A 13,849-nucleotide genomic window follows, 5' to 3' on the forward strand; every position below is an offset into this window, starting at 1 on the left:
AGATGGAGATCTCACTATGTTGCCCAGGCTGGTCTCAAATTCCTGGCCTGAGGTGCTCCTCCCACCTCGGCCTCCCAAAGTGCTGGGGTTACAGGTGTGAGCCACTGCCCCTGGCTACACTGGAGGGTTCTGAACAAGAAAGTGACATGATCTGCCTTTCCTCACCCCCACCCCACCCACTGTTTCCTGATCCTCCCAGCCCCTAGCAACTGCCATTCTACTTTGTCTTTCTTTCTTTTCCTTCCTTCCTTCCTTTCATCTTTCTTTCTTTCTTTTCTCTTTTTCTTTCTTTCTTCCTTTCTCTGTCTCTCTCTGTCTTTCCATCTTTCTTTCTTTTCTTTCTTTCTCTCTCTCTCTTTCTTTCTTTCTTTTTTTCTTTCTTGGGACGGAGTCCCACTCTGTTATCCAGGCTGGAGTGCAGTGACGCGATCTTGGCTCACTATAATCTCCGCCTCCCAGGTTCAAGCGATTCTTGTGCCTCAGCCTCCCGAGTAGCTGGGATTACAAGTGTGTGCCACCATGCCCAGCTAATTTTTGTATTTTTAGTAGAGACAGGGTTTTACCATGTTGTCCAGGCTGGTCTCGAACACCTGACCTCAAGTGATCTACCTCCCAATGTGTTGGGATTACAGGCATGAGTCACCATGCCCAGCCTTATTTATTTTAAATCTGAAAACATAATATGATAAATACATATAAGCTTGCCTGCTGAAACTTAAACCCTAATTCAAGTCTAAATTTTGAAGATGGCCTGAGGGAAAACCTTCACACAGGAGATGGCTGACTTAGCCATTAATTCTCAGTTAGATGTTCTGTGGTGAGATAATTACAGTTTTTCCAAGCAGGTCAAACTTGTATGGTTAACTAATAGAACTAAATTTTTTTCTTTTCTTTCTTTCTTTTTTTTTTAGACAGAATCTCCTGCTGTTGTTCAAGCTAGAGTGCAGTGGCTTGATCTTGGCTCACTGAAATCTGTGCCTCCCAGGTTCATGTGATTCTCCTGCCTCAGCCTCCTGAGTAGCTGGGATTATAGGCACGTGCCACAATGCCTGGCTAATTTTTGTATTTTTAGTAGAGACAGGGTTTCACCGTGTTGGCCAGGCTGGTCTCGAACTCCTGACCTCAGGTGAGCCGCCCACCTCCGCCTCCAAAAGTGTTGGGATTACAGGCGTGAACCACAGTGCCTGGCCCAAGTTTTTTTTATTCATGAAAAATATATGGCTTCAATTGTTAACAATGATTCCTCCTGGGATTTAGGGATGGGTGGTGGACATTAAAACAATGCTTGGGGCCGGGCGTGGTGGCTCACGCCTGTAATTCCAGCATTTGGGGAGGCCAAGGTGGGCAGATCACAGGGTCAGGAGATCGAGACCATCCTGGCTAACACGGTGAAACCCCGTCTCTACTAAAAATACAAAAAAATTAGCTGGGCATGGTGGCAGGCGCCTGTAGTCCCAGCTACTCGGGAGGCTGAGGCAGGAGAATGGTGTGAACCCGGGAGGCGGAGCTTGCAGTGAGCTGAGATCACACCACTGCACTCCAGCCTGGGCGACAGAGCAAGACTCCGTCTCAAAAAAAAAAAACAATGCTTATCCTTCCTTACACATTCCATAGTGTTTGAATTTAAAAATTTATACTCTTTTTGTAATTTCAGAGCAAAACAAAAGAATTTGGTTGGAACTGCTCTACAGAGAATCAAAGAAATCAGCCTGAATTATCTGATCTTAACTGAATTTTCAAAAGACTATCTAATACCTTCTAGTTACCACAAGCCAGCTTGTCCTGTTCCAGCCGCCTGGCAGTACAGATGATAGATAATCCGTCTGAAAAAGGCTTCCTCAGGGCAGTGACATCTTTCCAGGTTGAACGGGATTTCTTCACAGCACAGGGAGAATCTGAAAATCCTTCCCAATTTCTTGTAAACGAATACAGTTCCTTCACTCTGCTTTAAATATTTTTATGTTTTGGTTTGTTTGTTTGTTTGTTTGTGTATAAAGATAGGGTATCACTCTGTCACCCAGGCTGCAGGGCAGTGGCCTGATCACAGCTCACTGCAGCCTCTACCTCCTGGACTCAAGTGATCGTCCTACCTCAGTTTCCCGAGTAGCTAGGACTACGGGCGTGCACCAGCACACTTGGCTAATTTTTTGTTTTTATTTTTAGTGGATACAAGGGTCTTGCTAAGTTGCCCAGGCTGGTCTCAAACTCCTGAGCTCAAGCAATCCGCCCACTTTGACCTCCCAAAGGGCTGGGATTACAAGTGTAAGCGACCATGCATGGCCAGTATTTTTTGTTTTTTAATGGTAGTTTAATTTTTTTTTTTATTTTGAGACAGTTTTGCTCCTGTTGCCCAGACTGGAGTGCAATGGTGTGATCTCGGCTCCCCATAACCTCCACCTCCTGGGTTCAAGCAATTCTCTTGCCTCAGCCTCCCGAGTAGCTGGGATTACAGGCATGTGCCACCACGCCCGACTAATTTTGTATTTTTAGTAGAGATGGGGTTTCTCCATGTTGGTCAGGCTGGTCTTGAACTCCCAATCTCAGGTGATCCACCCACCACAGCCTCCCAAGTGCTGGGATTACAGGCATGAGCCGTGGTGCCCAGCCTATTTTTATTTTTATTTTTTTTGAGATGGAGTCTTGCTCTGTTGCCTAGGCTGGAGTGCAATGGCGCGATCTCGTCTCACTGCAACCTCTGCCTCCTGGGTTCAAGCTATTCTCCTGTCTCAGCCTCCCAAGTAGCTGGGATTACAGGCGTGCACCACCATGCCCAGCTAATTTTTGTATTTTTAGTAGAGGTGGAGTTTCACCATGTTGGCCAGACTGGTCTTGAACTCCTGACCTCAGGGGTTCTGCCCGCCTCGGCCTCCCAAAGTGCTGGGATTACAGGTGTGAACCACCATGCCTAATTTTTTTAAATGGTAAAGTTATACATCCTCATTGTAAAAAAAAAAATGCAGACCATATAGAAATGTATAAACCTCATTTTACAGAACTAACCACTGTTTAAAGTATGGTTGTATATCCTTTCCAATTTAACAAATATATATTTGTTAAACATACATATATAATTTCATGTTTACTTTTTATTGAGATACAATTCACATACCATAAAACTCACCATTCTAAGGTATACAATTCACCAGGCACAGGGCTGTAATCCCAGCACTTTGGGAGGCTAAGGAGAGAGGATCAGTTGAGCCCAGGAGTTTGAGACCTGCCTAGACAGCATAGTGAAACCCTGTCTCTACAAAAAATACAAAAATTAGCTGGGCATGGTGGCACACACCTGTAGTTCCAGCTACTTGGGAGACTGAGGTGGGAGGATTGCTTGAGCCAGGGAAGTCAAGGCTGCAGTGAGCCATGATTGCACCACTGCACTCCAGCCTGGGTGACAGAAAAAGATCTTGTCTCAAAAATTAAAAAAAAAAAGTATAGAATTCAGTGATTTTTAAATAGATTCACAAAATTGTGCAATCATAACCACAGTCTATTTCCAGAACATTTCATCACCTAAAATGAAACCCTATGCCCATTAGTACTCGCTCCCTAGCCTCCATTTCCCCTGCAAGCACCAACCTGCTTTCTGTCTCTCTAGATTTGCGTTCTGGATATTTCACTTAACGGAGTCAGACCATACGTGACTTTTTTTTTTTTGCTGGCTTCTTTCACTAAGCATATTTTCAAGGCTTACTCATATTGTAGCATTTACCAGTACTCTATTTTTTTTTTTTTTTTGAGATGGAGTCTCACTCCATCACCCAGGCAGGAGTGCAGTGGCACGATCTCTGCTCACTGCAACCTCTGTCTCCCGGGTTCAAGAGATTTTCCGGCCTCAGCCTCCTGAGTAGCTGGAATTACAGGTGTGCGCCACCATACCCGGCTAGTTTTTGTATTTTTAGTAGAGACAGGGTTTCACCATGTTGGCCAGGCTGGTCTCGAACTCCTGACTTCAGCTGATTTGCCTGCCTTGGCCTCCCAAAGTGCTGGGACTACAGGCGTGAATCACCAGCCTGATTCTTTTTTACAGGCAAATAATATTACATTGCATGGCTATACCCTATTTTTTTTAATCCATTTGTCAGCTGATAGACATGTAGGCTATTTCCACTTTGGGGCTAGTATGAGTCATTATTCATACTGCTATGAGCATACATGTATAAGTTTTTGTATGAACATATGATTTCAATTCTTTTGGGTATATACCTAGGAGGAGAACTTCTGGGTCATATAGTAACTCTATGTTTAACGTTTTGTTTTTGTTTCCTGAGACGGAGTCTCACTCTGTTGCCCAGGCTGGAGTACAGTGGTGTGATCTCAGTTTACTGCAACCTCTGCCTCCCAGGTTCAAGCAATTCTCCTGCCTCAGCCTCTCGAGTAGCTGGGACTACAGGACGCACCACCACACCCATATAATTTTTGTACTTTTAGTAGAGATGGGGTTTTGCCATGTTGCCCAGGCTGGTCTCGAACTCCTGACCTCAGGAATTCTCACCTCAGCCTCCCAAAGTGCAGGGATTACAGGGATGAGCCACCACACCTGGCCTATATTTAACTGTTTTAAAGAACTGTTGGGCTAGGTGCGGTGGCTCACGTTTGCACTCCCAACACTTTGGGAGGCTGAGGCGGGCAAATCATTTGAGCTCAGAAATTCAAGACCAGCCTGGGCAAGGTAGAGAGACCCCCATGTCTACAAAAAATAAAAAAGTAGTCAGGTATGGTGGCCTGCACCTGTAGTTCCAGCTACTCAGGAGGCTGAGGTGGGAGAATGACTCGAGCCCATGAGGTTGAGGCTGCAGTGGGCCGAGATCACACCATTCCAGCCTAGGCAAGAGTGAGACCCTCTCTCAAAAAAAAAAAAGAACCATCAAAGTGTTTTGCCCAGCAGTCACACCATTTTACATTTCTGCCAGCAATGTGTACCAGGCTTCCAATTTCTTCACATCTTCACTAACTCTTATTTCCTTTGCTTTAAACGCTAACCATCAAAGTAGGTGTAAAGGGTATCTCACTGTGGTTTTGATTTGCATTTCTCTAATGACTAATAATGTTAAGTATCATTTCATGTGCATGTTGGCCATTTATATGTCACTGGAGAAATGTCTACTCAACCTGTTTGCTCATTTAGAAACTTAGGTAGGTTGGTCTGAGTGCAGTGGTGTTTAAAACTAATTTTTTTTTGAGACAGAGTCTCACTCTGTTGCCCAGGCTGGAATGCAATGGTGAGATCTTGGCTCACTACAACCTCCATCTCCTGGGTTCAAGCAATTCTTCTGCCTCAGCCTCTCAAGTAGCTGGGATTACAGGCATGTGCCACCACGCCTGGCTAATTTTTGTATTTTTGGTAGGGATGGGGGTTTCACCATGTTGGCCAGGCTGGTCTCGAACTCCTGACCTCAGGTGATCCACCCGCCTCGGCTTCCCACAGGGCTGGGATTAGAGGCGTGAGCCACCACACCAGGCCGTTTAAAACTAATTGAGCACAACCAGTTACCAATATCTTTGTTCCTTCTCCACTCCCTCTGCTTCACTTGACTAGCCTAAAATAAATAAATAAAAATAAACTGGGCACAGTGGCTCACACCTGTAATCCCAGCACTTTGGGAGGCCGAGGCAGGAGGATTACTTGAGCGTAGGTGTTCAAGATCAGCCTGGGCAACATAGTGAAAAACCATCTCAAAAAAGAAAAATTAGCCAGGCATGGTGGCATGCACCTGTGGTTTCAGCTACTTAGGAGCAGAGGTGGGAGGATCGCTTGATTCTGGGAGTTCAAGGTTGCACTGAGCTGTGATCGCGCCACTGCACTCTCGCTTGGGTGACAGAGCAAAACCTTGTCTCAAAAAATTTAAAACAAAACAAAAAAAACTGGTTATTTGTCTTTTTATTGTTGAATTATAAGAGTTTTAAAAAATATATTCTGGAAACAAATCCCTTATTAGAGATATGATTTGCAAATATTTTCTCCAATTTTTTTTTTTAAAGGCAAAGTTTCACTTTGTCGCCCAGGCTGGTATTGATTCCTGGCTTCAAGAGATGCTCTTACCTCCGCCTCCTGAAGCCCTAAAGGGCTGGAATTACAGCCAGTGAGCCACTGCACCCAGCCTCCAATTCTTTAGATTTTACATTTTAGAACCAAAATGGGTTAAATACACTGTTCTGTAATCTGGTCTTTTCTTTAATAGTAGTTCATGTACATCTTTCAAGGTCAAGAGAAAGCTATCACTTTCTCCCCCTATTTTATTTTTCCTTCCCTCATTCTTTCTCACTGCTGCATAGCATTCCATTGTAATTTTGCCACTATTTATTGGACCAGTCCTCTGCTGAGCTTTACAGAGCCCTTAGTTGGGATGTTAGTGAGAAACCATGACAGCAGTGGAGACAGTCATCTCCCTGCCATGCTGTCAGCTTTTGGATGATGTGAAAATGCAAGCAGGCACAGGAAATGTCTCTAACTTGCTTACACTTCCTCCCTGAACCCCTGTGGTTTCACAACTCCTGCAGGCACGCCTCCCTCCCCGCCTGCCAGTGTCACCAGCCTGGTGCCTCTGTGAGAAAGTACCACTGTAAGAGGCCGAAGGGCATGATCATTTTCCTCTTTCACCCTGTCTAGGTTGCCAGCAAATCCCACGGGCCTCCTGACGCTGCCCCTGGGGCCACAGGTCCCTCGAGTGCTGGAAGGATGAAGGATTCCTGCATCACCGTGATGGCCATGGCGCTGCTGTCTGGGTTCTTTTTCTTTGGTAGGCAAGGGAGGAGGCAGGGGAAGGGACATGTGTCTGTGACCAGAGAAACCGCAGGGCTTGGTGGAGCTGGAGTAAACAAGGAGCTGCCCCCTAAAAGTGGGATTGGCCTTGGGGATGTGGGGCCCAGGGATCTTGGAAGGAGAAAGGGGGGAGTGGGGAAATAAAAGAAACAAATAAGCAAGGGGTAGAGGCAAAGACAGAGAAGGGAGCATAAGAAGGGGCAGTGGGTTCTTTAAAAAGGCAGATGGGGCCAGGTGCGGTGGCTCACGCCTGTAATCCCAGCACTTTAGGAGGCTAAAGTGGGCAGATTACTTGAGGTCAGGAATTTAAGACAGACTGGCCAACATGGCAAAACCTCGTCTCTACTAAATATACAATAAAATTAGCTGGGCGTGGTGGCACAGGCCTGTAATCCCAGCTACTCGGGAGGCTGAGGCATGAGAATCATTTGATTCCAGGAGGCAGAGGTTGCAGTGAGCCAAGCTCGTGCCAATGCACTCCAGCCTGGGTGACAGAGCAAGACCCTGTCTCTTAAACAACAAACAAACAAAAGGCAGATAGTTAATGAGTAGCTAGAGCTGGGAGAAGGGTGCTGGGTTCTGGGGCCACCTCTGCTCATTTTAGGCAAGTCCTTTCCCCTTTCCAGCCCCACACGCTTCATCTAAACAAATGAAGGCCCGGCCTCCATGACATTCTAGGATGCTCTGAACTAAACTCCATGCCGGGAGAGAAAGCAGGGCGAAAAGGACAGCTGGGTGTGCCAGGGCGCCTGGGCAGGCCGACTGAGGGGGAAGGGGGCTGGGATCTACAGATGCTCCGAAAGACTAGCCCCTTGGGGTGGGGAGGCAGCCCCCCAGGGATCAGGGGAGCTACAATCTGAGACTGTGTGAGGAGGCGCCTGGGCCCCATGACCGCAAGAGAAGTGGGTGGCAGAGGCGCACCCGGCTCGGGGGCATCCCCATCTTGGCCTCTGCCTGGGAACTTGGTCACCCTCTGCCTTGGGGCCCCTTGGGTCTGCTCCTCTCTCTGGAGCCTCTAACTTCTCATCCTTCCTTTTTTGCAGAGAGGCCAAACGGGAAGTTGTGTCCTCAGGCCCTGGGAAGAGCTTTCAGAGCTCTAGGGGGGCCGGGAGTCGCTCCTTCCATATTCCCAGAAGTCAACGCCCTGGAGGGGAAGCGCAGGGTGCGGGCGGCCTGGGGAGCGACAGCCGGGTGGGCCTGGGATCGGCCACCTGCCGGGCACGTGCAGGGGCGGGGGTCCCTCGGTCGCAACTGACTACCCTTGCCTTCCTCAGCGCCGGCCTCAAGCTACAACCTGGACGTGCGGGGCGCGCGGAGCTTCTCCCCACCGCGCGCCGGGAGGCACTTTGGATACCGCGTCCTGCAGGTCGGAAATGGGTGAGCTGTGCCCCACAAGTCCTCCTCCTGATGCCCGCCCTGGGGCAGCCCCCGAGGCGGTGGCCGCCTCCCCGACCCTCGCCTGGGCCAGTCGGTGGCACGGGGCAGCTCTCCAGGGGTTCCCGTCTGGAACCTGCGGTGGGAATCCTCAGAGACAGGAGTGAGGGATCAAAAAGCGGGATATAGCGATCAGGGAGGCCATGGAAGTGCAGAACAGAGAAGGATCCCAGCCCCAAAACACTTCGCATTGCCCAGTAGGTTCCTGACACTCCCTTACTCCCCTGCGAGCGCCTGGAAGCCAGGAGTCTGTTCTCTCTTCCTAACCCTTCTTAGATACACCACCGCCCAACACACAGTAGGTAAGCCATGAATGGCTTTTGAATCAAGGACTGAATGAATGTAGTTGTCATGAGACATTCTGGCGGATCATTCTCTGGACCTCAGAGACTATAAATGCAAAGGAAACTTAATTTTCTAGGATTTTAGCATTTGGAATTATTTCTCTGCGATTCTGTAGGGAAGAGGTGAGGAGGGAGGCTCCTTCTTTTTTTTTTTTTTTTTTTTGAGACGGAGTTTTCGCTCTTGTCGCCCAGGCTGTAGTGCAACGGTTAGATCTCAGCTCTCTGCAATCTGTGCCTCCCGGGTTCAAGCCATTCTCCTGCCTCGGCCTCCCAAACAGATGGGATTACAGGCATGCACCACCACGCCGGGCTAATTTTTGTATTTTTAGTAGAGACGGGGTTTCACCATATTGGCCAGGCTAGTCTCAAGTTCCTGACCTCAGGTGATCCACCAACATCGGCCTCCCAAAGTACTTTGGCCTCATGCGAAAGTTACAGGCATGAGCCACCCCACCTGGCCAGAGGCACCTTCTTGAAGGTGAATGGCTGCAGTGCTTGGAGAAATGAGGCAGGAGATCTGAACCTCCTTAGCAGGCAGGAGTAGGTGGGTACAGATCTGGGCCACTCCCTCTCACAGGTGAGATTTCTCACCAGGGTCATCGTGGGAGCTCCAGGGGAGGGGAACAGCACAGGAAGCCTCTATCAGTGCCAGTCTGGCACAGGACACTGCCTGCCACTCAGCCTGAGAGGTGAGTAACTGGGGGGTGAGCTGGGAGGAATGGGATCTTGGGGAAACTGAGGCTGGCCCCAGCCCACCTAGATTGCCTGAGCTCCTCCAGACCAACCTTCTGGTGCCTACAGATTCCAACTATACCTCCAAGTACTTGGGAATGACCTTGGCAACAGACCCCACAGATGGAAGCATTTTGGTAAGAATTTTGTGCAGTGGTGTTATCAGAGCCTGTGAAGCTCAATTCAAGTAATGAGAGAAGAAAAGAAGAAGAATATGGATAAAAGTTCCCACAGACGGTCAAAGGCATCAGAGTCAATTAGTGTTTACTGAGAACCAATGATGAGCCAGCTTTTTTTTTTTTTTTTTTTTTTGAGACAAAGTCTCATTCTATTATTCTATTGCCCAGGCTGGAGTGCAGTGGCATGATCACAGCTCATTGTAGCCTCAACCTCAAGTCATCCTCCCACCTCAGCCTCCCAATTAGCTGGGACTATAGGAGCATGCTACCATACCCAGCTAATTTTTATATTTTTTGTAGACAGAGAGTGTCACCATGTTGCCCAGACTGGTCTTGAGCTCAAGAATCCTCCTGCCTCTAATCCCAGCACTTGGGAGGCCGAGGCGGGCGGATCACGAGGTCAGGAGATCGAGACCATCCTGGCTAACACGATGAAACCCCGTCTCTACTAAAAACACAAAAAATCAGCCGGGCGTGGTCGCGGGTGCCTGTAGTCCCAGCTACTTGGGAGGCTGAGGCAGGAGAATGGTGTGAACCCGGGAGGCGGAGCTTGCAGTGAGCCGAGATCGTGCCACTGCACTCCAGCCTGGGCGACAGAGCGAAATTCCATTTCAAAAAAAAAAAAAAAAAGAATCTTCCTGCCTCAGCTTCCAAAGTGCTGGGATTACAGGTGTGAGCCACCACACCCAGCAGAGCCAGTTATTTTCAAGAACTTACCTCATTTTTCTTCCAAATATGAAATATCTGTGATCATTGATATGCAATATGATTTTTAGTGGTATACAAGCTTTTAATGTTTTCATGGTTATAAATTTAATGGCTTATTAGAAAAAAATATATGACAAGCACATCAAATTTATAATTTCTTACATCATATTGCTTAGGAAGAGGCTGAAGTTAAACAAAAATTTAAAGGAAAATATTAAGAAAATAATAGTATGCTCATATGGCAGATATTGTGAAGTATTACACAAATGCCTAAAGTTTAGGAAACACTGTTTTTTTGTTTTTTTTTTTGAGACAGAGTTTCGCTCTTGTCACCCAGGCTGGAGTGCAGTGGCATGATCTCAGTTCACTGCAACCTCCGCCTCCCAAGTTCAAACGATTCTCCTGCCTCAGCCTCCAGAGTAGCTGGGATTACAGGCGTGTGCCACCGTGCCTTGGCTAATTTTTGTATTTTTAGTAGAGATGGGGTTTCGCCATGTTGGTCAGGCTGGTCTCGAACTCCTGACCTCAGGTGATCTGGCCGCCTTGGCCTCCCAAAATGCTGGGATTACAGGCATGAGCCACCACACCTGGTCACCTTATTTCTTTTAACTCCTCAAGACACTCAGGTGAGATAGGGATCAGTGTACACATTTCACACACAAGGAAACAGGACCAAAGGGTTAAGAGACTTGACCAAGGTCACATGGTTGCAAAGTGGTAGAGTCAGGATTTGAATAAAATTCTCATTTGATCCCAAGTTCATTGCTCTTTCCAACTTATCCCAGCCAGCATCCTTCTGTGTGAGAGATAGAAGACTGAGTGAAATACTCATCCAGTATTTAAGTAGAGCTTGTTTATTTAGCTACTATTATATGCCAGGCATTGGGCGAGGTTCTGACAGGGGAAGGGGAGTGAGATACAAAGCTGATGAGGCCGGGCTGGTGGCTCACATCTGTAATCCCAACACTTTGGGAAGCCAAAGCTGGAGGATTGCTTGAGGCCAGGAGTTCAAGACCAGCCTGGTCAACCCTGTCCCCACCAAAAAAATGTTTTTTTCATTAACTGGGCATGGTGGCACATGCGTGTAGTCCCAGCTACTTGGGAGGATCAATTGAGGCCAGGAGTTCAAGGCTGCAGTGAGCTTGATTACACCACTACACACTAGCCAGGGAAACAGAGTGAGACCTGTGTCTAAAAAGAACAAAAACAAAACAAAGCAAAAAGATGACCATGATATGAGCCCAGACTTTGAAGAAATTGCAGTCTGGCAGGAAAGGGTCATAAATGAAAGAAATGACTTTGGGAGGCCGAGACAGGTGGATCTCTTAAGCCTAGGAGTTTAAGACTGGCCTGGGCAACATGGCAAAATGCCATCTTTACAGAAAAAAAATAGCCAGGCGTGGTGGCGTGTGCCTGTATTCCCAGCTATTTGGGAGGCTGAGGTAGGAGAATCACCTGAGCCCAGGAAGCTGAGGCTGCAGTGAGCCATGATTGTCCCACAGCACTCCAGCCTGGGTGATGGGAGTGAGACCCGAAAAGAAAGAAAGCAAGGAAAGAAAGCAAGAAAGCAAAGAAAGGAAAGAAAGAAAGGAGAGAGGGAGGGAGGGAAGGAAGCAAGAAAGGAAGGGGAGAGGAGGGGAGAGAGAGAGGAAGGAAGGAAGAAAGAAGAAAAAGAAAGACGAAGGAAGGAAGGAGAAGGAAGGAAGGAAAGAAAGAAAGAAAAGGCTGGGTACAGTGGCTCACTCCTGTAATCCCAGCACTTTGGGAGGCCGAGGTGGGCAGACACAAGGTCAGGAGTTTGAGACCATCCTGGCCAATATGGTGAAACCCCGTCTCTACTAAAAATACAAAAATTAACTGGGTGTGGTGGTGGGCACCTGTAGTCCCAGCTACTCAGGAGGCTGAGGCAGGAGAATCACTTGAACCCAGGAAGCAGAGGTTGCAGTGAGCCAAGATCGCACCACTGCACTCCAGACTGGGTGACAAAGCGAGACTCCGTCAAAAAAAAAGTAAGAAAGAAAAAGAAAGAAAGGGGGGCGGAGGGGAGGGGAGAGGAAGGGAAAAAGAAAGAAAGAGGCATGGACAGGCACGGTGGCTCACTTCTGTAATCCCAGCACTTTGGGAGGCCGAGGCAGGCGGATCACGAGGTTGGCAGATCAAGACCATCCTGGCCAACACGGTGAAACCCCGTCTCTGCTAAAAATACAAAAAATTAGCCAGGTGTGGTGGCGGGTGCCTATAGTCTCAGCTACTCAGAAGGCTGAGGCAGGAGAATGGCGTGAACCCGGGAGGCGAAGCTTGCAGTGAGCCGAGATCGCGCCATGCAGTCCAGCCTAGGCGATAGAGCGAGACTCCATCTCAAAAAAAAAAAAAAAAAAAGAAAGAGGCACTGTATATTCTGGGAATCTTGATAATTTGATTTGGCTGGAACACAGAAAGAGAGATTGGGACTAGGAGAAGATGGGCCTGGAAATGTGGGGTCGTGCCCAATGTAAGCCCAGATAAAGAGTCCAGACTCACCACCAGTCCTACAGGCGGTGAGCATCCATTGGCATACAGCATTGGTAGGATGGGAGGGATGGACACTAGAGACGGTGGAGGCGGACATTCCTTGCCTTGGTAACCAGTTGGATAGAGGAAGTGAGAAAGGGGACAAGGACTCTGAACGTTCTTAGTTTAGGTTGATGTTGCCCAAAAGACACATAGCAAATAGGAGACCCAAATCTTTGGCCTTTGCTTCCTTTAGGCCTGTGACCCTGGGCTCTCTCGAACGTGTGACCAGAACACCTATCTGAGTGGCCTGTGTTACCTCTTCCGCCAGAATCTTCAGGGTCCCATGCTGCAGGGGCGCCCTGGTTTTCAGGGTAAGGAACTGGGGACTCAGTGGGTAAAAATACCTCCAAATGGCTGTGCCTAGAGAGAACCAGCATGGGCAGGTCAAACACCAGAGATGCTTCACTGGGTCCCTTGCGTCTGGCTTCTGCAGAATGTATCAAGGGCAACGTAGACCTGGTATTTCTGTTTGACGGTTCGATGAGCTTGCAGCCAGATGAATTTCAGAAAATTCTGGACTTCATGAAAGATGTGATGAAGAAACTCAGCAACACTTCGTACCAGGTAAAAATGTTACTTAGGATTCTTGGTTGCAGGCAATAGATGCCTACCTGAACTGCCTTAAACCATGAAAGGAAATTTTAGTATGTGGAATCCTCAGAGCCTATGGGCATGGCTATAACCGGGCCTCTGGAAGGGACAAGAACCAGGGAGTAGAAAGCTTCTAGGAGTCTCTCTAGTTCTCATTTCCTTTTTTTTTTTTGAGATGGAGTTTTGCTCTTGTTGCCCAGGCTGAAGTGCAATGGCACGATCTCGACTCACTGCCTCCCAGGTTCAAGCGAGTCTCCTGCCTCAGCCTCCCAAGTAGCTGGTATTACAGGCACCTGCCACTACACCCAGCTGATTTTTGTATTTTTAGTAGAGATGGGGTTTCACCATGTTGGCCAGGCTGGTTTCGAACTCCTGACCTTGTGATCCGCCCACCTTGACCTCCCGAAGTGCTGGGGTTACAGGCGTGAGCCACCGTGCACGGCCATTTTTTCTTTTTGAGACAGGGTCTCACTGTGTCCCCAAGGCTGGAATCATAGTGGCATGATCATAGCTCACTGTAGCCTCAAATTCCTGAGCTCAAATGA

At 48.0% G+C, this 13,849-nt stretch overlaps 1 protein-coding gene across 5 annotated transcripts in view; it reads left to right on the top strand.

Moving 5' to 3' along the window:
• The first annotated feature begins 6,493 nt into the window (after window positions 1–6,493).
• Window positions 6,494–13,849, top strand: part of ITGAL (integrin subunit alpha L) — a 49,836-nt gene continuing 42,480 nt past the window's right edge. For 2 of the 5 annotated variants that reach the window (XM_054453049.1, XM_054453050.2), the window contains exons 1-6: window positions 6,513–6,740; window positions 8,038–8,129; window positions 9,119–9,230; window positions 9,343–9,410; window positions 12,907–13,024; window positions 13,147–13,277. In XM_054453049.1, coding sequence (XP_054309024.1) covers window positions 6,680–6,740; window positions 8,038–8,129; window positions 9,119–9,230; window positions 9,343–9,410; window positions 12,907–13,024; window positions 13,147–13,277 — 582 coding nt within the window. In that variant the 5' untranslated portion in view covers window positions 6,513–6,679. Of the gene's footprint in view, window positions 6,741–7,806; window positions 7,926–8,037; window positions 8,141–9,118; window positions 9,231–9,342; window positions 9,411–12,906; window positions 13,025–13,146; window positions 13,278–13,849 lie in introns of all 5 variants that reach the window. The other 3 variants (XM_054453052.2, XM_054453053.2, XM_054453051.1) reach the window with 3 other exon arrangements.

Source organism: Pongo pygmaeus, chromosome 18 (genome assembly GCF_028885625.2).
Source record: "Pongo pygmaeus isolate AG05252 chromosome 18, NHGRI_mPonPyg2-v2.0_pri, whole genome shotgun sequence".
NCBI classification, from domain to species: Eukaryota; Metazoa; Chordata; class Mammalia; order Primates; family Hominidae; genus Pongo; species Pongo pygmaeus.